Raw genomic sequence first — 24999 nt, forward strand, 5'->3', positions numbered from 1 at the left:
CTATGGCGTTGATACCAACTGGTATATCAACACTAGAGCCACTGATCACATCACAGGAGAACTGGAGAAACTCACTGTGAATGACAAGTATAATGGGGGAGAACAGATCCACACCGCCAGCGAAGCAGGTATGGATCTAAGTCATATTGGCAATACTATTGTTCATACCCCTAGTAATCGTGATATCCATCTTAAAAATGTTCTATATGTTCCACAAGCCAAAAGGAATCTTATATCTGTACACCGTTTAGTTGATGATAATTCTGCTTTTCTTGAACTTCACCGTGATTATTTCTTTCTTAAGGATCTGGCAACCAAGAGAACTCTTCTTAAAGGAACATCACACCGCAGGCTTTATCCCCTTCCCAGGTCATCCTTGAAGCAAGCCTGCAGTGCCACTAAGTTGTCCTTGACTCGATAGCATAGTCGTCTTGGGCATCCCTCCTCCTCAGTCGTTAGACAAGTGGTCAATAAGAATAATCTCCCATGTTTAGATTCTATTAATGAGTCAGTTTGTAATGCTTGCCAACAAGCTAAGAGTCATCAGTTACCTTTTCCTGTTTCATCAAGTGTCTCTCATTATCCTTTGGAACTTATTTTTTCTGATGTTTAGGGCCCAGCTCCAGAGTCTGTAGGACGAAAGAAGTACTATGTCAGTTTTATTGATGATTTTAGCAAGTTTACTTAGATTTATCTCTTGCAAAATAAATCCCAAGTTTTTGAGAAATTTAAAGAGTTCCAAGTTATGGTAGAGCGCTTGTTTGATAGAAAAATTTTAGCCATGCAAACTGACTGGGGAGGGGAGTACCAAGCTTTAAATAATTTCTTCTCCAAAATTGGCATTGTTCATCATGTGTCTTGCCCTCACACTCACCAACAAAATGGGTCTGCTGAGCGCAAATATAGACATATTGTAGAAGTTGGTCTCTCCTTATTATCTCATGCCACAATGCCATTAAAATTTTGGGATGAAGCCTTTCAAGCAGCAACCTATTTGATTAATAGGGTTCCTAGCAGAGTTATACAAAATATCAGTCCTTTGGAAAAATTATTCCAACAAAAACCTGATTATTCCTCTTTGCGTATTTTTGGGTGTGCTTGTTGGCCCAATTTACGTCCCTATAATAAGCACAAGTTGGAATTCATGTCTAAACGGTGTGTTTTCCTTGGTTTTAGCAATATGCACAAAGGATTCAAATGCCTATAAATTTCTTTAGGTCGGATCTATATTTCTCGGGATGTTGTTTTTGATGAAACGGTATTCCCTTTCTCTGAGCTTCATGCAAATGCAGGCGCTCGGCTTCGGTCTGAAATACTCTTGTTTCCGTCTTTGTTTACTAGTGGGGATGACAATGTATTACACCATTTGACTAATCCTATAAATCCTGCTGCTAATGAGTTTGCTGATGCAAATATTGAGATTGATACAGCACATTCCGTGGCCACAGAAGATCCCGCAGGGATTGATTTTGATGCAGATTCGGCAGAACAGGAGCCTGACACCTTCCTGTCGCCAGGGTCTGTTCACACGCATTCGCCTGGACCTCACCATTCAGGCGCTGACACGCGGCAGCATCAGGAGACACATGCTGGCGACAGAATTATTCTTCCAGGAACAGCTCGTCAGGAGGCACAGGGGGAGCAGCGGTCATCTCCCTCCGCCGATCTGTCCTCTGCTGATCCATCATCATCGCTGTCAGGTACTGATGAATATTACTCCCTCCGTCCATAATAGGTGACGTTTTTGACTTTTTATTTGCAACGTTTGATCATTCGTTTTATTTGAACAATTAGTATAAATATAAAAAAAGATAAGTCATATGTAAAGTACTTTTGATAATAGAGCAAATGACAAACAAAATAAATAATAATTCCAAAATTTTTTAAATAAGACGAATGATCAAACATTGACAAATAAAAACTTAAAAAGACAAGTGATATGGGACGGAGGTAGTATAACACTAACAGTGATCATCCCGAGCAGGAGATAACACAGGAACAGGAGCTTGCACCGCAAGTCCGACCCAGAACAAGATTACAAAGCGGCATTTGGAAGGAGAAGATATATACTGATGGTACAGTTAAAGTACTCTTGTTTTACCAATTCTGGAGAACCTAGTAATCTAGTAATGATATAGAGGCTCTTAAAGATAAAAATTGGAAAAATGCTATGGAATCTGAATATGATGCCTTAATCAGAAATAATACCTGGCACTTAGTCCCACCTCAGAGAGGGAAGAATGTCATAGGATGTAAGTGGGTCTATAAAATTAAAAGGAAAGCTGATGGTTCTTTAGGTATGTAATAGATTATGAGGATACTTTCAGTCTAGTGGTCAAGGCTGCTACAATTAGAATCATTTTATCTATAGCTGTGTCTAGAGGTTGGAGCCTTAGACAGTTAGATGTGCAAAATGCTTTTCTTCATGGTCATCTAGAAGAAGAAGTTTATATGGACCAACCACCAGGATTTGAGGATGTCACTAAGCCACACTATATATGCAAACTAGATAAGTCCTTATATGGTTTGAAACAAGCTCCAAGAGCTTGGTTTGCCAGATTAAGCAACAAACTGATTGATCTTGGGTTTAGTGCCTCAAAAGCTGACACATCATTATTCTTTCTGCATAAAGGAGATATTGCTATTTTTATCTTGGTATATGTAGATGATATAATTGTAGTAAGTTCCTCAGAGAGGGCAACAACAGCATTGTTACAGGATCTGAAGGTAGAATTTGCTCTAAAAGATCTTGGTGAGTTACACTATTTTCTTGGCATTGAGGTAAACAAGACACACAATGGCATTGTTCTTACTCAGGATAAGTATGCTACTGATTTACTAAAGAAGGTAGGGATGTTGAATTGTAAACCTGCTACCACTCCTTTATCTGTTAGTGAGAAGTTGTCTTTACATGAGGGATCTCTCTTAGGACCTAATGATGCAACACAGTATATAAGTATAGTTGGTGCATTACAGTATTTAACTCTCACTAGGCCAGATATAGCTTTCTCTGTTAATAAGGTGTGTTAGTTCCTTCATGCTCCTACAACAGTGCATTGGACAGCAGTAAAAAGAATATTGAGATATATAAAACAGTGTACTAGTATGGGGCTTAATATAGACAGGTCTGGGTCCACACTTGTGAGTGGATTCTCAGATGCAGATTGGGCTGGCAGTGTAGATGACAGAAAGTCCACTGGAGGTTTTGCTGTGTTCATAGGCTCAAATCTAGTGTCATGGAATGCTAGAAAACAAGCCACTGTCTCAAGGTCAAGTACAGAGTCAGAGTACAAAGCCATAGCAAATGCAACAGCAGAAATAATGTGGGTACAAACCTTATTAGCAGAGTTGGGGATCAAGAGTCCTCGAGCAGCAAAGATTTGATGTGATAATCTTGGAGCCAAATACTTGTCAGCAAATTCAGTTTTTCATGCTAGAACAAAGCATATAGAGGTTGATTATCACTTTGTCAGAGAACGGGTGAGTCAGAAATTACTAGAAATTGATTTTGTTTCTTCAGGTGATCAAGTTGCAGATGGGTTTACTAAACCGTTGTCAGTTCGACTACTGGAGAATTTTAAAAGCAATCTTAACCTTAAACGGTTATGATTGAGAGAGGGTGTTACACTACTTCTGAAGTCTATCCTATCCTCCACGTCAATCACATGCAACCACGTGCGATCATGATCTGCAGGGGAAACTATTCTAATCCCTCGAGGGGATGTTCCCTCGTTTGTTTAAAAACCATCCAAACGGTTATGAAAAATTCTGGAAAAATTTGACAACATTCATACAACACATATATACAACTCTATAAAATCTTAAGTTCAAATTCAACTCACACGTCGAGATATAAAAAAGACAAATTCAGCATATGAATAGTAGCGTACTGTTTATATCTAAATTTGTCGTTTTTGTTTCTAGATGTGTAGATCGAGTTTGAACATGAATTTTGGTGGACTAGTAGGTATCATTATACTCTACATTATTAATTTTTTTCAGATTTTTTTACAACTATTTGTATTGAATTTGGAAGAAAAATGTATACGAGAGGATATCCCCTCGAGGGATCAGAATCCACTCCCTGATCTGCAGTTAGAGATAGAGTTCCTATTATCTAGTTAATCTTGTTTTGCATGCGATGTAATCTCTTCCAGGTTGTTAGGCAGCTCCCTGGTGATCGCTCCCAGGTTGTTGGGCAACTTCCTGGCGCACATGTAAAGCCACGATCGGGGCTGTTCCGATCTAATTAACGCGAACGCTCCGCACAGCGTGAGTGCGAGAGTTTCCATCCAATAGAGAAAACTCACAGGATGGAACCGTGGCAGAGAGCACGTCCAAGGAGCTGTCCGCCATAAGCCTGACGCGTGCGTCCGTCGAGGTTGTCGCAACATTAGTGGGGAGAGGAGCGGATGGAGCGGACAAGTTAAACATGGAGACAAGAGGCATTGAGGGAGAAGCTAGCGAGTTCTCTAGCTTGAGCGGGGCAACGATTTGGAGACAACGGAGCTCTCTAGCTTGAGCGGCGTTTGTATGCGTCGCGTGAAGGGGGACGGCGGTCGGTGGCTTCGACAGGCCAGGAGCTTGGCGGTGCCGCGGTGGCGCGCGTGGATGTAGCATCTTTAGCGGTTCTCCAGTGGAACAGAAGAGATGACTCTAACAACGAGATGAACACAGCAAGCAAAAACTCCACCTCCATGCTTCAGAGCCTCGATCTGCCCCACTGTCGGGAAGCCAGCTGCTCCAATCTTGTTGGCCACACCTGCACCGCTTCCACCCCTATTGAATTCGAGCTATGCGGGAAGGGAGGCAGTGGCATCGGCAGTCAACGAGCCCAGTCGAGGTCGAGCTCGCCCTCCCTTCTATGACGGCGCCTCGCTCAGCAAGAAGAGCATGCGGCGGGCACGCCGCGGTCATCCCCTCAACCACCACCGCCATTACGACTGTCGCCGAGACAACTGCAAAGATCGATGGCACAACGAACTGGTCAAAAAGCTCATCTTCTTCAGCCTCATGGCGCTGGCCTCACCATTCGACCTGGAATACTTGCTACATGCGTTCGCCTCCCGTCTCCTCCATTGCCCTCCTACCGAATGCCGATGCATGAGTCTCCCTGTCGTTCCCCGCCATTGCTCTTCTGCTGCCGCGCATCACTCTTGTTTTTGTCGCTCAATCCAAAGAAATAAATAGGAATACGAACCCTCGTCCCCAAAGCCCGGGTCCTAGACTACTACGAATAGAAAGATTTCTACGGATATTCTTCGTATCAATTTTATAATGCTTATCACCTCCTTCTGAGCTATTCCCACGGTGCCTTCGGGTCAAAGCTTAATCCTTAATAGCCAACCGATGCCTGGCACCACCGCTAAGCACAAGGGCAAGAAAAAGATTGGCTTTAAAAGATCCAAATACTTCCTTGTGGGTTTATAAAAAACCATATCATATCGAAGAACTTGATGGTCTTTCTCCACCCGTTCGATTACTTCTTAAAAGGATTAGATATAGAAAAAAAGTAGTCTACTCAGGAGAATGAGATAATGCTCATAATATCGCTAGTAACCAACCACAAAAGTAAACCACCGTGCAAAGGAAATATGGGAAAGAGTGAAGTAAGGAAGGAAAGGAGTCACTGACATGTGGACTTTATATGTTAACTTACGTGGTTGGACTAGGTCAATGAAAAACACCTTCAAAACCACTGAGGGAGTCATTTTGCATTGGTTTTAAAAGTTTGGGGATCAAGATATCCACGGTTACGGTTGAGGGATATAAATAGAATTGGATCTATATTTTGAGGGATTAGAAGTGGACTAATTCTGAAAGCAAACTAGTGTACTCCGATAACAAAGTTCACACCTATTTTGGGGAAATCTGTGCATCTAGAAACCTATTTTGGTCCACACTTGAGACGCCGGAAAAGCTAAATCGCGCACGTTTCCGGGAGCAGCCTAACTAATTGAATTAGTTTTAGACTCCTAACTAACTGAATTAGTTTTAGATAATGACGATAATTAAGATAAGATTTTTCTTTTTTGGAAGATTTTTTTTACTAACAGATTAAAAACTTTTATGTTAGATTTAAAAACTTTCGACTTAAGATTTAAACTTTGAAGTTGAATTTTAAAAACTTTCAACTGAAACTTTGAAAATTTTCAAATCAAAATTTAAATTTATACGAAAAATTTTGAAAACTTTAAAATTAGATTTGAAAATTTTCAACTCGAGATTTGAAAGTTTCTTCAAAATGAAAAACTTGTAAGTTAACATTTGGAAACTTTCGGCTCAAATATTTTTGAAAACACGTGTGCTAACGATTAAAAGTATAAGGAAAAAAAAGGAAATACGCGTGAGGGGAGGAAGCGAAAAAGATGGCAAAAAAATGCGTGGGGAGAGTGAGCTCGAGCGCCAATTAGCAACCCCTAGACGCTGTGAGTAACGGCCTAAGGCCATTCACAGTGCAAGCACCTCATTTGCGTTACCTCGTATGCCACGTAGGATAGATACACAACGAATCCATACCTCTCACAGTGCAGGGTACGATCCCCAAACCAACCACCCCAACCTATTCTCTCTCCCGCTTTCCCCTTTCTCTCCTTTTCCCTTTCCCTCTCCTACTTTCACTCCCACCGACCCGACAGAGCCGGAGCGCGCGGCGGTACAGGTCGTCGTCGCCCACGGCGGCGCGTGCCGTCCCCGCGAATCTCTCGGTGGCGACGAGAAGGCGGAGCGAGGAGGACGGCGGCGGCGCGGATCTGGAGCGGCGGCGGCGCGAGGGGACAACGGCGGCTGGCGGATTCTGGAGTGGAGCGGCGCGCGCGTCCTCGTGCTCATGCTCGTGGTCGTCGTCCTTGGAGTGGTCATCGGAGTGGTCATGGCGGGCGGCGGCGGCGCGTCGTCCTCGGAGCGGTCATGGCGGGCGGCGGTCCTCGTGCTCGTCGTCGCCGTCCTCGGAGCGGTCATGGCGGGCGGCGGCGGCACATCCTCGCCCCGCTCTCCTCACCGCCTGCCCCAACGCCAAGCGGCGGCGGCATCCTCGGGACCTGGCGGCGCGGATCTGGAGCGTCCTCGCCGTCCTCCTCAACGACGGCGGCGGTGGTGGCGCGTCCTCGCCCGCCCTCACCGGTGACAGTGGCGCGGATTGGAGCTGGAGCCGGAGTCGTCGGAGTGGAAGGAGTTCCTGCTCGGGAATCAAGGTCGGCCTTCTGCACGGCGCGCGTTCTCGTCCTCGCATCTCTGATCGGTGGGCCCCGCGCTCGACTTTTTGAGCGAGGCTCTCATTCCTTCGCTAGGAACCGAAGAAGCTAGTGAAGCTATGGGCCCCACCAACTTTTTTCACCACGTAGGACGAAGTAACGCTCCAGCTAGATGGAGGAACGCCCACTGTGAAGGGCCTAAGCAGGGGAGCATTCAGCCCAGAGGGTGGAGGGGACCAGATCTTTAGTGGGCCAACTACGAGGCCATTTTAGCGCAGTAGTGTCAGACCCAAAGGCCCCAGATACATCTCGAATAGCCGTAAATTGAGGCCAGTATTGGAATTTTCCGCTTCCCGTGGTTGCTGAATGCGGCATGCCGCCATTGCACAGCAGCAGAGGCAGGCAGCCCAAGTGCCAGTATACACTCTACTCTGCTGAGGGCCACGAACGTAGAACTGAATTTGTATCGGGTGGGTAGTGCCATTATTCTTCTGGTTTATATCACAACCGTCGTGAAATGTAAGCAAGTATTTCTAGCTCTTCCTGTCGCAGTGTACAACTATACGAGCGATTTCAATATGGAGTATTCTACTCAGCATTAGCATAATGGATGATTTGGTGCGACACAGCTGAGTAGATTGTCGGGGATGCGGAATCTAGATGCATGCAGACATGCAGTCCTCCGAAATGGAAAAAAGTTGACACGAGAACTTCCGTGCAGAAATCAGCCTCGTCTTTGCCATTAAAATGCGAATAGGTATGAGCTTTTCTTCTTTCGATGGTCATCAACTTACCGCGAACTTTCCACTTTTCCTGCGCTGCCTCTGTTTTTAGTGGGTTTTTCATTCTCAGCTTGCTCTGTTGTCCAATTGGGTTTGCTGAAATTCCGTATCACGTCCATTTTTTTATGTTCAGAATGAACTTTAACCGAAAGCACACGGAGCGCGTCCATGGAGGACGAAGAAAAGCACCAATTAGCTGGCATCACCAACACCAAGTCCGGAGAGACGGCAATGCCATATTGCTAATCATATATTCCTACATCTCTTACTATAAACCAGCGGCTAAAAACGCAGTTAGCGAGCGGAGCGTAAAGGTGGGTGTGCCTCGCTTCCGTGCAGCGAGCGCCGTCCGCCGCCGAGGCGTCGGCTGCGCGGTTGCGTGGCGCCGTCGCGCCTCGCGTTCTGGAAGACGTGAGCTGTGGCATGCTGGCAATCGCCCGCTATCCGTGGTAACCCCATTTCATTGGTAATCTGGGCTTACGGTTACCACATGAAAGTGAGGGCCCCTTTGAAACGCAGGATTGAGAAAACACAGGGATAGAAAAAACGTAGGAATAGAATGTCATGCTTATTGGATTCCTATAGGATTTTGAAAACACAGGAAAGTCTCTAAACTATCATTTGATTAGCGCACAGGAAAAACGCAGGAATTTTAGACACATGAAGAGGAAAACATGAGGTGAGACCTCATGCTTATTTTCCTCCAAAATTGATCTAGCAAGATCCATTCCATAGGAATTTTTAAGGAATTGGTAAGAAATAATCCTTTGTATCAAAGGACTCTATACAATAAAATCCTATAGGATAAAATCCTCTAAAATTCTTATGATTTTTCCTTTGTTTAAAGGGGGCCTGAGTATTTTCCCGCGGGGGACGCACACGACTTGCGACTTGACCCGGAGACCAGGGCACCCTGAATCCGTTGAGAAGGTCAGCTTTGACATGTGGCACATGGGCTCCCAAGGTGCGATCGTTTCAGCTTTTCAGGATTAGATTCTCCTCGTTTTCCGTTAGCATTGTTAAACGGTATATTTCGTGTGAAAATTTTTTTATAACGAAGTTATTAAAAAAATCCAACAAATTTATTCATAAAAATATTATACATTAATACTTAATTAATTATATATTAATCGTATTTCTTTCTCGTTTTAAGTGATAAACACAGTGATAAACCGTTGGATCTAGAGATTTTTAGACGCGTGTCTGTGCTGTTCGTGGAAGGGCACGAGAAGAGGCGACCTGTACGGACCAAAGAAACGTGCAATTGCGCGTACTGCGGCCATTGACATGGTAACTGATGGGGAATGGTCAGGTACACAGGTGTGCCAACTGAACGATCAAGTGGCGCACGGAACAAACCACTGTACTGTGTCTTCGAAAGGGACACTTCCGACGCATTATTTATGGATCGATCGCTAGCGTAGCCTTAACTGAGTTGGCTCGTTTTTTCAACTTTGAAAGGTAACCAGGATTGCATATCTCATGAAGCATTCAAAAATGACAATGACATTGAAATTGAAGTAGAGTTTCCTAAATAGTTTAGAAAAGTAGAAATGAGTGTGTAGCGGGGACGTGCAATCAGTTGTTCTTTTCTTGACTTTAATCGATCGCCAGTGTGCATAATAACAGTCGTTCATACTGAACAAGACGTACTTATCTGCTAGTCCTGGCCTCCTGGCATCGACTCGAACAAGGAGCAAAGTTAATAACAACCTCCAATTTCGGGGCATACGTGATCCGAATCAAAAACCTACAGGATGCTGATGCATAACTCATCTTCTGTTTGAAGTGTCTCCGTACAACCAAGATCATATCACCGATGAAATTATTCACACGACTCTAATTAAGATTCGACTTATGTATTTTAGTTTTTTTTCCGGTGATGAAAAGTTGTCATTTGAATGTGTACCAGTACCAAATCAGTCCTCTAAACATTAGCATATACTCCCTCCTTCCCAAAATATAACAATTTATCCACCAATATTCTCTTCCCAACCAATCACAATCCTCCACCATTCACTTTTTCCACCTATCTTCACTACTCATTCAATCACAATCTTCCACCACTCACTTCTACCTATTTTTTTTAATAATTGTGTATAACCCTAAAACTTCTTTTATATTCGGGTAGGAAGGGAGTATAAGCAAATCATCGACGTACGTAACCCAGACAAACGATTTATCCCGGTCACTCAACAGCCCAGTGTGTCATGAGTCATGACACAGCCGTACCCCGCGCCCTTAGAGTAGCAAACACGCCAGCCTCAAATTGTACTAAGTGTAACAGCATCAATGACGAAGACCGTACGAAACAGTAGTCATCCGTTTTCCCTGATGCCAACCACAAGCAGTGCTAGCATGAATGGCGTTCCAACCACCCAAAAAAAAAGGGTAATTACGAATTTACTACTGATTTAAATTATTATTGTAAGAATATCGCTAGAAAATTACAAAATGCAATTAGAATGGTCATTCGATTCGAGTGGCATTTTACAAATTTGCAAATGCCCCGCAAAAAAAGCAGTAATAGTAACAGGAAACGAACCTTGCTAGACCGTTGACTCCCAATTTTCTGGCGCGCTTTTCAGATTTTTCAACCACAGCCGCTCCAACGTCGTTTTCCGCCCACCAGTCCGTTTTACTGTTGCCAATCGATCGATTACCCGGTCAAACTCAAAACCGAGACGAAGGAAATCAGAATCACGCGCCACCACACGACGTGCCGGCGCCCGGCGGTTTGGCGTCCGGCTGCGTCGACTCGCGCACCACGCACGCCCCCAACACCGCACGGACCACACGGTCACCCGAGGTCCCGAGCGGCTGCCTCTGACCCGCGAAATCTCCGCTCGGACAAAACCCGCGGGCCGCGCCGCGCGTTGCATGCATGCGCCCCGTGCTGCGCGAGACCAACGGGCTGGATGGCATCTCGGCATCTCCTGCGCGCGGGAGGCCGCGTGGTGCGAGCGAGCCGCGGGGACGTGGTCCATGGGAGATTGTGAACCAGTTCTGTGCGAGGACGGCTGCACCTGCAGCTGCACGGGTCATACGACTCACGAGCGCGAGCGGGGGCCGCCTGGCCCCAGTGGCCCCGCACGCGTCTTGCTTACTCGGAACGGCTTTAAATACACGTCGCGCTCGACGTCGACGTCGACACCGAAATCGGACGGACGCCTTCGCCACAAAGCAAACCCGATCTAATCAACCGTGACATCCCCTCGCCTCGGGTCCTTCGTTCCCTCGCATTTTCCCTTCCATTTTCACACTTTCACACACCCGCGCCACACGAGGGGGTACATAAGACCGAGCTCGAAGTCTCAGGAGAGCGTGGAAGAGGAGGCAGTTGCTCGTTTTTGTGTGTGAGAGAGGGGAGAGGCCGGCGGCGATGGGGAGGACGCTGGACGTGTTGCTGGGGCGGACGACGAAGCAGACGGCGAGGCTCAAGTCGATGCTGGGGCTGGCGGTGACGCGGCTCGGCGTGCTGCGCGGGCACAGGCAGGTGCGGTGCGCGCAGGCGCGCGGCGACGTGGAGCAGCTGCTCCGCCTCGGCCACCCCGACCGCGCCCTGCTCCGCGCCGAGCAGGTCATCCGCGAGCAGAACACGCTCGACGCCTTCCTCATGCTCGAGTCCTACTGCAATCTCATCACCGAGCGCGCCGCCCTCGTGGACTCGCACAGGTGAGGGACATCACCGGAACACGCCAAAAAACAAAAAAGAAAATCAAACGCTAGCCATGTCCGTGATGTCATCGCGTCTGTTGGCTATGCTTTGCGCCGTGCTGATCACCGGTGTTTTTTTTGTCTCTTTCGAGCAGGGAGTGTCCCGAGGAGCTGCGTGAGGCGGCAGCGGGTTTGATCTACGCGGCGGCGAGGTGCGGTGACGTGCCGGAGCTGCAGGAGGTGAAGCGCCTCATGGCGGCCAAGTTCGGCAGGGAGTTCGTCTCCTCCGCGGCCGAGCTCCGCAGCGGCTGCGGGATCAATGCCAAGGTGAGGAGCACGAGACTGATCAGAATTTTCTGTCTGATCCTACTAGCCGAGTGTAACTGACGCCCTGAACGAACGAACGGGTTGTTGCAGATCGTGCAGAAGCTGTCGACCAAGCAGCCGAGCCTGGAGAGCAGGCAGATGGTGCTCCAGGAGATCGCGGCGGAGAAAGGGATCGCCGGCGTCGTGGTGCACGTCGTCCACGAGCCTTCTTCCCACGACGAGGACTCGGGCCTCAGCCACAGGAGGCGGCGGTGCGACGGCGAGAGGCGGCACAGGGTCCATCAACCCCAGGTCGACCTGGAGGAGGACGGCTCTTCGAGGTACAGGAACGTGGAGGCCGCGGCGCAGGCCGCGTTCGAGTCGGCGGCCACCGCAGCGGCCGCCGCGAAGGCCGCCATGGAGCTCTCGCGAGGCGAATCCGGGGGCCGCGACGACGACAGGAGACGGCCGGGAGGCGCGCAGTTCGACAGGGCCGACGAAGAGACGCTCGCCGGCGGCGAGGTTTCGGGTGATGGCAAGAAATCTGGCAGGATCAGACGTGCCAGCCTCGGCCGGAACTACAGTTCAGAGATCGAGGATTCAGCTGAGGATGATGAAGTGGTCCGCCATGAGATCACTGCAGAGAGCGAGGTGAAACCGCGGGGTCTGACCAGGAGCGTGCCGGTATCAGTCAGAACAAAGAGGGTGAGTTAGCTGCAACCAGATGGCAACAAGAGTGATGGGAGATGATTTCTTGAATTCGTGATATTAGCAGCTGCTATTATATTTTTGCAGATTCATCGTTCGTTAGATCCTAGGCCTGTAGGCCATTGCATGCATGTAATTAAATGGAGCCAAACAAAAAAAAAGGAAAAAAAAACTTGATTCAGATTTTGTTCATCGGTTAGTAGGAGGGAGCAAAAGTCAGCATTGTATATTGATGGCAGGTTTCATCATTGATTGTAGATATATTAGAGGATGGATTGATTTTATATTACAACAACTGGGACCAAAATATTCCTCTAATCTCGTTACCTCTGGGGAAATAAACTAATGCAGCGATACTACTAACTTATATGCATTAACTAGAAATTTCAACAGCAGATATGACCGGGTCTGGACTACGAGTATTCATGAACTGTAGGCCTGTAGCTGGTAAAACTTCTCTCATGTAACCTACATTTGATTTGAGAAACTCCCATGCTGGATGATCAGCGGGATACTTTCCTTCTTTTACTGAGACTCGTCAGCATGTCACTGTAAGACTGCAAGTTAACACCGACATCTTCATCATACTCGAGACCAAGCTCTTCCTGCACAGATACATATTATTCATTAAAATGATGACCGTGCTGGATGCTAGCAATTGGTAACTTTTCAATCTTTTTTTGCAGGGCAGAAATGAGAAAATCTGACAACTAAAAATTATCTTTCCTGTTGTATTAAGAGAAGCATCTAGTGTGTATTAACTACTAAGTGCAGGTAAATGTAAAAGAAAGAAGTGCATCAAAACCTTAAATTCCTTCTGGTCTTTAGGGCTATTCTCAGTGATATTATCCCATAGCTCCTTGAACATCCTCTTTCGCTTTCTCCACTGGTTAACTTTCTCAGAGAAGCTCTCTTCAATAATCTTCTTGTCCTCAGGTTTCACCAAGATAACACCATTCCTCAATTTATTTAGTTTCTCTTCCATTTCCTGGACCTGCAAAAATACAAGACAGCCATTCTTAAAAGTTAATACAAGGAAGACATTGAAACCATAAAAGATAAAAAAAATCGCATATATACATAACGGAACACGTTTATGCACATACTTCTCTTTGCAATTTAGCTTCCTTTGACTTGATCTCTGCTAAAGTCAAGTTTGACTGCAGACCTCGTACCTCTGCAATAGGGTTTGTATTAGACATTTCCATACTATGATAATGGCACTCAGCATTGAAATAAACCACCAATAAGATCATAGCATGAAATGGAACCTACCAGATTCTACCTCACTAATTGCTTTCTTTTGATCCGCAAGTTCTTCCTGTAGCTTGATATTTGCTTTCTTCATCTCCTCAAGTTCTTCCCCATTTGGGATGTTGAATTGATCTTGACGAGCAAGATATATTTTCTGCTTGCCATACTCCTTGAAGGAAATCTGTCCACTGTCAGCCAATGCATCCAATGCCTTTTGCACTGCGGTCTTCTTGAGGCTAAACTTTTGCAACGCATCGGCTACATTCTGAGAATTCAATGGCCTATTTTGCTGAAGAGTCAAGGCAATAATCAACTTGACAGTATACAAAGTTTATAAAGAAACAATTGGACTTATTTTACAACAATACTAGAAAGAGTTTGAAATCCTCTAATTTGATCACATTGTACTCTTACTCAAATCTTCTTTTTTATTTCATAAAGTCCAAGTGCTGCAAACTTATTAGTCATACAAGTAAAACAGGGTTAATTGTGAACAAATCATGGTAAGAGTGGTATACAAAAGATGCCAAATATAGTTTCTCTGTCCTATCTCTACTCAAAAGGAGGAAAAAATCTGCTGTCCTGCTCAGGAAATGGATGATATGTTAAGCAAACATACTGGCGATACACAGGGTTATTGCTTCCTAAAGCAAGTGACACCCTGTGAACCTGTGACAGGAACAGTCTACATGAGGAGTGAAGACTAAAAACTCACCTAAAAAAGCTCACATGCCAGAGATTCGATTTATAAGCACCTCAGTGCCTTCTTTCTATGCACAATCTTATACACAACCTCGCACAAAAGTTTCCACACAAGGATGCTGCCGAGTAGAGAGGATACTATTGAAAAACTTGAACCTTTTTGAAATCAACAAAAAAGGAAATAAACAAAGTTGGCCTTATTTGGTAACAACAAAACATTACTCTTCAATCTTATCAAAGAACATGCAGATTTTAGTCCTAGCAATGAGCATGCGAACCATATCATGGCTGAACAGTGGACTAGTTAAGTTACTACGATGTTTCACATCTGAACACATAGTAGAAAGCAGATTATCATGGGTTTCAACAAATCCGTACTCTGAAGTAGTAGATCATCAATTTGCATCTCACAGAGCTAACATGGATCAGAAGATTCAGAACCAACATACAGTAACTCAGTAGAAACAACCCCTCAAAACACAAACCAATACGGAGTATGCGTTACTCTCTCTGTCCCTCCCAAAACAAAAACGTCTCCGTCCCTTCCAAAATTTAGCAACTTCTTCGCCTACTTACTCATCTCAACTAATCCTAACCATCTCTCGTTTAATTTATTTATCTTACTTTCTCAACTCGACCAATCACAACCATCCCTCATTTAACTTCACATCTCCTTAATCTCCACACACACACACACACAAAAAAAAAAAAAACCTCTAGAGTGTTCTATTTTGGGATGGAAGGTGTAGCAATTTATTAATTATTATTACTATCATGCAGCGCAGGGCACCAGATAAAACTTGAAACAAACCCATCACCGTCGCATAACAATATGACATGTTAGCCGAGTCCATAAAATATCTAATCAGGCAAGGGCAAGCGCAGGGCAGGACCAGAGCAGCCAAATTAGCCGGTGGTCATGTGGGGTTTTGGAGGAGGGGGGCCGTTACCTCATTGACGAAGCTGAGGACGATTCCTGCAAAGGAGAGAAGAGGATGAACAGGGGCGTCAGGGATCGTCAGATGCAATCGATGGAATTGAGCAGGCGAAATCGATGCGAGTTTTGTTGCAAAATCGGGGGAGCTAGAACTCGAGCCCGTTTCGGTTAGAATGGGGAGATGGATTGTACGAGCGGGGCACGTACCTTCGACGCTATCAGATTTGGGAGGCATCGCCGCCTCGCTGCGCCGCCGCCGCCGCCGCCGCCGGCGAAGGGCGAAAAGGTTTGGGGGAGAAATGAAAAGGAGAGGGTCTTTGCGACTCCTTTGCTATTGTTGATGAGAGTCACTGCACGGTGGGGCCTACCGAAATCGGTGACCTTGGGGTTTTCCCGCCAAAGGACAACGCTGGTGCGCTTGGGCGCGGCGCGGGGTTCCAGAAGCAGCTACATTTGGTGAAAGCCCATCAAAGCCCACGCACCATGGAGCGGTCCATGGTCGACGGCCCAATGCTAACAATTTTCTTACCGTTGTGTTTCATTTAGTATTTTTTTTAAAACTTAGTATCAACCGTTAACAGCTTGTTTGGCAACTTAAGAGAAGATGATTTTTTTATACGTAAAGTGAGTATCTTTGTATTAGGATTGAGGATATGACCAGCAAAGCGCATATACCTATGTATTAGGATTGAAGATTGACCAATATCTCAGTTATGCACAAACGGAATTTAAAGAGAGAAAGCAGATGAGAGGGAGGAAGAGAAGGGTCAAGGGGTGCTGAAGGCAATATCTCCCAAAGTCTATGCTACTTTTCATCAATGTCTTGTTTTCTCTTCCCAACAAATCACAATTCTCTATCATTCAATTTTTCCACCTATCTGCACTTTTCAACCAATCACAAACTCTCTCCATTTAATTTTACCTACTTTCTTAATAATCGTATCCACTCCTAAAACTTATTATATTTTAGGACGGAGGTAGTAGCATTTGCTCGTCTTTGTAACATACATGTGTATCAATAGTTTATGGAAAAAGTACAAATTACCCCCGAACTATTATGGGCGATCGAATTACCCCCCCCCCCCCAAACTCGAATACGGATATTTTACACACTTAATTATGCAAACCGGACAAATAACCCCCCCCTGGCTCAATCCGGGATGGTTTCAGTCCTACGTGGTAGTCCAGTCAGCAATTTTTTTAAAAAAAATAGTGTGGGCCTCACCTGTAAGGCTCTCGTCTCTCTTTCCCCTCTAACCTCTCAATCTCTCTCTACTCTCTCTTCCTAAATCCCCATCCCCTCTCTCTCCCCTCCCTCCCTGCTGCAGCGAGCAACGGTGATTGCTTGGTTTTTTCCTCGCCATGGCGGTTTCTTGGCCATGGCTGTTTGATTTCTTGGTTGGCCCGCGCGTGCGCACCAACTTCCCCCATGACGATGTCAACGAGGCCGCGCAGCCGCCGTCGCCTCCTCTTCGTTCCTCTCCACGGCGCTCGTCGCCAAGCTCCACCGCTCCAACCTCGCCTCCGTCCAAGCCGCGCAGCGCGATAACAGCAATGACTCCTCCTTCTCCTCCCTCGCCTCCACCGGGCTGCCGCTCACCGCCCATGGCTGCACACCGTCGTCCACCAGGCGCCGCCGCTCGCTGCATCAGGGGAGGGAAGAGAGAGGGGATGGGGATTTAGGAAGAGAGAGTAGAGAGAGATTGAGAGGTTAGAGGGGGAGAGAGAGAGAGGAGAGCCTTACAGGTGGGGCCCGCACTATGTTTTTTAAAAAAATTGAGAAGCCCACACTATTTAGCCCGTGGACTGGCACGGCACGGCCCGGCGTGTCGGTCAGGCCGTGCCGGCCCGATTAGCCTCGACTCAGGCACGGCCGGGCCTGGGCTGTGCCGTGCCGAGCAGCCCAGTTGGCCAACTATAGTTTCCAGCCCTGTGGTGACCATCCACCCCGCCCGCCATCGCTACATCACTCATTCGGCTACAACTGGCTTCATCTGGTCACACTCGCGCGAGGAAGAAGAGCAAAGAAGAGGAGGAGAGAAGTCCTTCCTCTGATCCCTAACATGTGGACCCCCACCTGCTGACTTAGCAAGTCAACCACAGTCAACTTGCACTGGTTTTTGAAGATGGGGAGACATATCCAATTTTACGGATGAGGGAGACAACTAGCAACTGTGAGGAGGCAAATTAGACTTGTTCTAATTAGAGAATATAGAGAGGGGTAACCGGGAATATGAGATGACCATGGTCGAGGCCTCCAGGGCCCCATGCTATGAAATTTCTCATCCTTGTGTTTCATTCAGTACGATTAGTTAAGAAATATTAAAACAGAAAAAAAATTCGAAAGTGAACAATCTTATTATGTATGTGGCATAACAGAGTACTGTGGGTATTGCTGCTCCTGCGCCAGAGGGACAGTAATGCCAACAGATTAGACAAGTTTTAGGTTATAAGATCCCTATTTGGTTAAGTTAAAAAAAAAGGCGCAAGAAGAACACCTAGATGTATCATAATACTAATTTCACTTGCCAGTGATGAATGGATGGCTGAGTGCTTCTGGCACAGTAATCCTCTTCTTTGGATCTAGCACAAATATTTTTTCCAGGAGATCTTTGAAGCTGGAAATCATTTTTGGATCATCGCCGGGGCAGCTTGAAATTGCAGAACCAACACCCTTTGGTTTAATGTTCAAAAGCAACCTATTCACAACCTGCAACAGATAAAGGTAAAATTAACAATTAAATTTATTTAACAGACAATTGTAAAAAGTTATCACTGTCAGTGTAAATAAAAGGCGTACCGTTTTCGTGATAGGATCCTTCTTTCTAGCAAGAAAGTTCAAGTTCTGGTCGAAGTGTTGCATTGTGAAGGCACCCTGTTTAATTAGGAACACACATCAGTATGACTGTATGAGCAGTTTAATATTCTAAAACAAATATGCAGACTACCATACATATTATCTTCTCGGTATACACAGAAATCCAAATAAGTAATGGAAATCTAACTTTTTTTAAATAAATTCTTACCTTTCGAAGCATCTTCTTAGGGAAGGGGCCCTTCAATTCCATGTGAAGGCGAAGCATGTCATTGTTCGTTGAACCATCAAATAAGATTTTTCCTGTTTAAGTTCAGATAAGCAGCACCCAGCTGACCACATATCCAGTGGATGATCATAAGGCAACCCAAGAACTGCAGGAAGAACAAGAAATCACTAATCTGTCTGCAAACCATTAAGAAACCAAGCATTGAAAAAGAGGGGATTTGTTTTGAGTTTGACTGCAAAAGAAAACAGTGTCGAAGTCAAGAAAGATAGTCAAATAAGGAACACTGAACAAGTATGTAACTCACTTATTTCAGGTGCCCGGTAGAAGCGGCTCACAAGATACGGTGTGATCTCATTATTTCCAGCAGACATAGCACTACCGAAGTCACACAGCTTCAGCAAATTGTTATCTTTATTTACCTACAAAATGACAAACATCAAAAAAGCTATGCTAAATAATTCTTCTACCATATATACAAAAGAAAAGGGGGTGTAAGTCATTTTTAGCCTTTTCCTTTCTCGGTCATCAAGTACATAAAACTAGTCATAATTTGTCCAGGAAAACAATAAGAGTAGACTATGATACTCAGCAAGATTACATACCAGTATATTGTCTGGTTTAATGTCACAGTGGAGAACACCACAGTGTCTTAGATGCTTCAACGCGATAAAAATATGCTTTGTGTACGCCCTTACAGCAGTCAGTTTAAGCCCAGTGCCATGACCAAATTTCTTTATAACCTCACGAAGATTCATATGAAGAGATTCAAGAACTAAACACAGATGATTTTGATGCATAAAACTAGAAATAATCCGCACACAGTGTTGTTTGTCTTCACGATCTGCAGTTCCCAATTTTTCCAATATAGAAATTTCCCTCTTACCAGACCTGTACCTGTATAGTGAATGCCCAAGGTCAGATGGTACTCTTCTCTCTATTAGATATATTGCCACAAATAATGAATAATTTCAAAGACTTACTTTTCAATATTGTTGCATATAATTTTGATAGCTACTTCTCTACATCCATCCTTTTGAGCTTTAAGATCCTTCGCATGAACAACAGTCGAGAAAACTCCTTTCCCACGGCGTGCTGTAATTTCATAACGGCCCTGTAGCACTTCTCCAAAATGATAAACTGTAAAATTGCCCCCAAAAATAAGTCAAATAATATAGAACAAACCAGTATATAACTTGAGAAGCTGCAAGATTGATAAGGTATAAATAGAAGTCAGTACTTACTGTAATATCCCTCTTCATCTTCCCAGTTGTCATGAAGAGTGTTTTTCTTGGCAAGCATACTGTTTTCATTGCCCTACAAAACACAAAATAGTTGAGCACAAAAGTTAAAGTAAATGGGATAACTTTGGCAATAACATAAAATACAAAGGGGGCAAATAGAAAAAAATATTTGAAGAATTTTTTGTTGAAGTAAGTAGTAACAATTGTTATTATTCAGAAGTACAAGTAGTAAGAACGTACCAGCTTGCGATCAATAGGTTGTTCTCCATCAATAACGTTGCCAAGAATAACTTGTTTACCTCTCTGTGGAAATATCAAAGATTCCAAGTAAAATTTCTGGATGATCTAGTGTTACGATTACCATCAGAATTCTAAACAAACAATCAACTTAACGAGAAATATCATTTACCATGGGAATACCCTCCTGAAGACCTGAAGCACTTGTCGTCCTTTTATTATGTGATATCCTCGAGCTTCCCTCCTGAAGACCTGAAGCACTTGTCGCCCTTTTATTATCTGATGTCCCTAAGCTGATTGAAATTTTAGGCAAAGTAGGAGACTTCCTCACATTGTAGAATTTTGCACCGACAAATACATTTGATAATTCATGATCATTTGTAATATCTTCCTTGGCTCTTAAATTGTTCGATCTCTGTTTTGTAGCAGCAGGATCATTGTTTATTTCTGTCATTCAAAAAAATTGGTTAACAAAACTTGAACACCTTTTAAACAAACTGTTTCTTTTTATAAGGCATATAGTTTCTTCAATCTCATTTCAAACATACAAGGCACTGTGTGAATCTATTACTTACATTCCTTGTTTACACTCATTTATCACATATTCTTTATTTTACATTGATCACTGACCATTATCTTTCCTATTTCCAAGACATTCAGGTACAAACAGCATAGTCATTCGAATATCTCTCACATGGTTTCCTCTCCTTAATCATTAATCAAGATAAGCCTTATAAAAAGAAAAGAAGGGTGTGGGGCAGTAATTTAAATCCAAATGACAGTTTAGGGAAATATGTTACCTTTATTGTCAATGTAATGAGCAGATTTTTCCTGTTGCTTCCGATCCTCGATGTTCTCCAGGTAGTTCTCTTCATCTTCCTCCCTGACATAGTTTGAAGATGATTTACTAAAAAAAATAAAGCAACTAAAGTTAACAAATATGATATACGAGTTAATCATATGAGAAACCTCACCTGTAAGGTTCTTTCTTCTCTTCTTCAGGTCTCCTTTTGCATTTGGCCTTTGTATCATCCCCACCAAAGCTTGATCCATCTTTGTAAATGCCAGACATACCATAGTTTGCATGCGTGTAGCTGATACTCCCTTCGTTCCCATTTACTGCTCTAGACCAACAAGCATCCATTTCCTTACCCCTAAAGCCTCTCTTATCTCTCTTATCTATACTATCATTGAGTTTCTCCTCTCCATATCTACTGCCAACTCTATCTGTTTCTTTGTAACTGTTCCTAGCCGTATCATTTTTCCGATTTCTCCATTCTTCGTCTTTCTTCCTTGTGCTACTATTCCATCTATCCATCTCCCTACCTTCTCCATGCCCATGATGTGCACTCGCCTTTTGATCAAATCTACCATCGCCACTTCGTCTCTCATGATAAGCAAGGCCATGCAAATCAACTTTCTTTTCTACCAAACTGCCATGTTTTCTCTCGTCCAGGTGTTTTTCCTCGCTATTACAGATGTCAGTGTGCCTACCAATGTGACAGCCACTCTTTTTCCTTTTCTTATAGCACCCTCTTTCTTCAGTCTCCCACCTCCTGTTTGAATACCTATCCGGCTCACCATGTCTGTCATCAATCCCATGTTCATAATCAAGCCTCACACTGTTTCTTGAGCCATCAGTTTGAAAGCCAGTTTCTCTGCTAGCATGACAGGATCGTAAGCAGTCCTTGGAATGAGCTTCATTATGGTTTCTTGAGCCAGGAGATCTTCTAGAATGATATTCCACAATGGCTTCATGAGCAGCATGATCTGACTTTGCTGGATAATCATGCTCTTGAGATGGGTTTCTAGCTAGCTGGGAGGTATGCAACTCATTTACATGTATATTCAAGTCTGCATCGGAGTTATCACCATGCTCCTGTATTAGAAATGAATTAAAATGTAAGTCACCATAGAAGAGAAAATTCAAAAGCACGACGTGACCAGTAAAAAAGGAAGCAAGGGAGATCTCCCTCCTTAACACAATGTTCATTGATTATGATACTACAAATTTGTTCGTAAGCAGTTCAAGCTTTATGTCAGGAAGCTTGGAGCTTCTTTCAGGTAAACATTTGCTATCAGCAGCGCAGTGGAGTCTATAATAATTCAGACATGCCTAAAATTACTTTTTTTTTTTGCAAACCAGTGAATATTAAAAGTTGCATCAATGTGGCAATAGAAGAACAGAATAGGCTGCGGTGAGACATACAGTACTTTGAATTCCTGTTACACAAAAGTTATTCCCTTATTCATAGTTCATACAGGACGTGAATTAACAATCATGGCAAGCTAGATTAGCTTATTGCTTACAAATTAGTTTAGATTAAATTAACAATTGTGTTTAATTTTAACTCAGGACAAAAAAAAGTGCATGCCATCTACCCACAAAGACTGAGGCATATGTTACTAATAAAAGTTATAAGTAAAAGACTTCGTTGATAAGTAACAAATGCAGACATGTTCTTCACAAAAGTTAAATTAAATTTGATTGTTTTAGTTCCTATTTCCTAGGGTGGTCTTGCCTGTGCTCTGACAAATGATAACAAAACACAAATGAATAGGTGATCGAGCATGCCTTCATTGCTTGTTAGTTGCTTCCTTAATATAAACTCTACCTCCAAAATTGTTCGTCCTATGACTCGTATTCCTATCGCTAACAACAGCATACCGCCATACCCTACGCGCTTTGTGTACGATTAAGTCCAGAACAAAACAGAGCAAAATTCGCCCAAATTCACATGAAAATTAAGAACTCCGGAACAAAGGATCAAGGGGTAACGAAAATAACCTATAACCAACGGCAACAAAATGGATGGGGGGCTTGGAACAGACCGGAGCAGGTAGAACACCTTGCACTGAGCCCGTCTCACCGGCATCAGCATCCAGCCCCCTCCCCACACCCACACCCACGGCCGCGGTGGCCTGGTCTAGTATCTCACCGTCCTCGGCCTCGCCCTCCGCCGGATCCGCCGCAGCCGGCGAGACCCTATGGCGGTGGCGATGGTGGCCGCGCTTGTGGCGCTTCGGGGAGGAGGCGCCGTCCTCCGCGTCGTCGTCGTCGTGCGGCGAGCGGCGGTGCTTGCGCGGGGAGAGGTGCGAGCGGGCGGCCTCCTCGCTGGCCATGGAGACCCGAGGGAACCAGCTAGGGCTAGGGTTTGGTACGGAGGAGGAGGGGATCCCGCGCCGCGGCGAGGAAGGGTATGTTGGTTTGGAGTTGGAAGAAGGAATCGGATCGAGCCCGGGAACGAATTCCCCTCGTGATCAATTCGGCCACCGTTTTGTAGGAGGAACGGTCGATTGGAGCAGACCGTTCGAGTTAGACACGGATGAGGATTGAGGCGGTGAGGCCTCCCTTCGAGCTTACAGATTTGGGGAGATTTCAAATAGTTCGATTCGAAAAATGAAATTGGGAGGTTCTTTGATAATTGAAACGCAGAGATCCTTAAGATTATTTTATATAAAAATAGTTCGAATCGTACAAAATCCTTCAAAAATTTCACGTTCAAACGGACTTCTTAGAAAGCAAGGGAACCATTGGCTTGGGCCATTGTTTCCTTTCCGGAATAAGTTCACTTTGGGTCCCTCTATTTGTCGCCCAGACCGATTTTCGTCCCTTGACCGCAAAACTGGGTATGACCCGTCCCCCAACTTACGAAAACCGGGGAAACATGGTCCCTCGGCGGTTTTAAAGGCGGTTTTGGCTGACGTGGCGCATACGTGGCTTGTTTGATTAGGTCTCCGTCCCACGTAGCATTGACGTGGCGCTTACGTGGCAACTATATCTCAGCAAAATAATAAAAAGTGTGGCCCCACATGTCAGCTGCAAAAAGAAATAACTTTAAAATGGTGGGGCCATGTGGGCCCCATATGTCAGCATCACTCCTCTCTTCTTCCCTCTCCCTTCTCTCTCTTGTTCCCTTTCCTCTCTCTCTCTTCTTCCCGGGCAGAGGACGGCGCGGGTGGACGGTGGAGCAGGCGAGCTCCGGCAGCGGCGGTGGGCGTGGTCGGCGCCCTGGAAGATGCCATCGATGCCGCCGACCTCCACGCGCGCCAGGACGGCATCGCCGAGCGCTTCTACACCGCGCTTGTCGTCCTCCCGCCGCCTACGCCGCGCTAGAGCCATGCCGAGCTCCCTCCTCTCCCGCCAGCGAGCTAGAAGGGCGGCGGATGGCTAGGCGAGCTCCCTGGTCTACCGGCGAGCGCGCGTGAGTCGCTCCCTCCTCTCCCGCCAGCGCAGAGAGATGGGGAGTTGACTTGAACATATAATAAACATTCAATGATGATACAAACTGCAAAGACAGCTTGAGAGGAACACTAGAACACTGAACTCTGAACCATTCTGCACGAGGTAGTACATTGTCATAAACAAACGTCGCAAACGACCAGTCTAATGCGTGCTCTACCACTCAAAGTGGCAACCAAATCGATGGCACAACCAATCGACCAAACAAATTCATATCTCTTCCTCTTTGATCTCTTCTCCCTGCTCAATCTCAAGAACATACATTATGTGTTCAACAAATTTTCATCAAAAAATCTCAAGAACACGTCGTGTTCAGGCAAAAGAACAACAGAGACAAGAGGCGATCGATGGCAATGGCCATGGCGAAGCTGTTCATCACAGGGCTGAGCACGGTGATCGCCTACTCGTCCGCGGTGGTGTTCAAGGGCGCCGCCATGGCTGTCGTGCTCCTGCTCATGCTGGTCCAGCTCCCGGGCTACCTCAGCTGCCTCCTCCTCTGCGCCATCAGAGCAGCCGTCGAGAGGGCCGTGGCGGCCACCTTCGCCGCCGCCGGGGACGCCGTCTCAGCGGCGGCGGACGCTGCAGTGGGGTAGAGGGACGCCGCGTCGTCGAACAGCACCGCGGCGGTGGCATTCGTGTAGGCCGCCATGGGGAGGCCCAAGGCGCTGCTTGCCGAGATGCTCGCCATATTCGGC

General features: G+C 45.3%; 3 protein-coding genes and 1 long non-coding RNA gene across 4 annotated transcripts; 2 read left to right on the top strand and 2 right to left on the bottom strand.

Moving 5' to 3' along the window:
* Window positions 1–244: 244 nt before the first annotated feature.
* Window positions 245–4296, top strand: LOC107280388 (uncharacterized). The gene is made up of 2 exons (XR_003241221.2): window positions 245–1700; window positions 1985–4296. It is a non-coding gene; the product is annotated as an uncharacterized lncRNA (long non-coding RNA).
* Window positions 4297–11299: 7003 nt separating this feature from the next.
* On the top strand, window positions 11300–12964 carry LOC4333874 (uncharacterized). Its single transcript, XM_015777254.3, has 3 exons — window positions 11300–11650; window positions 11788–11959; window positions 12050–12964. The coding sequence occupies exons 1-3, from the start codon at window positions 11358–11360 to the stop codon at window positions 12650–12652; spliced, it is 1068 nt and encodes a 355-aa protein (XP_015632740.1). The 5' UTR covers window positions 11300–11357; the 3' UTR covers window positions 12653–12964.
* LOC112936008 (homologous-pairing protein 2 homolog) lies at window positions 12056–15840 on the bottom strand. The gene is made up of 6 exons (XM_015777255.3): window positions 15747–15840; window positions 15553–15578; window positions 13922–14189; window positions 13753–13823; window positions 13452–13640; window positions 12056–13251 (listed from the first exon to the last, which is right to left on the bottom strand). The coding sequence occupies exons 1-6, from the start codon at window positions 15772–15774 to the stop codon at window positions 13150–13152; spliced, it is 684 nt and encodes a 227-aa protein (XP_015632741.1). The 5' UTR covers window positions 15775–15840; the 3' UTR covers window positions 12056–13149.
* A 2034-nt stretch (window positions 15841–17874) lies between these two features.
* Window positions 17875–23314, bottom strand: LOC107278587 (uncharacterized). The gene is given in 13 exon segments (XM_026024175.2): window positions 17875–18249; window positions 18340–18414; window positions 18566–18663; window positions 18666–18728; window positions 18888–19002; window positions 19186–19477; window positions 19564–19720; window positions 19825–19897; window positions 20065–20127; window positions 20234–20508; window positions 20862–20944; window positions 21036–21940; window positions 22894–23314. Coding segments are annotated over 13 exon segments (2679 nt in total). The 5' UTR covers window positions 23185–23314; the 3' UTR covers window positions 17875–18060.
* Between the last annotated feature and the right edge of the window lie 1685 nt (window positions 23315–24999).

The sequence above is a fragment of the Oryza sativa genome, chromosome 3 (assembly GCF_034140825.1).
Source record: "Oryza sativa Japonica Group chromosome 3, ASM3414082v1".
NCBI lineage: Eukaryota > Viridiplantae > Streptophyta > Magnoliopsida > Poales > Poaceae > Oryza > Oryza sativa.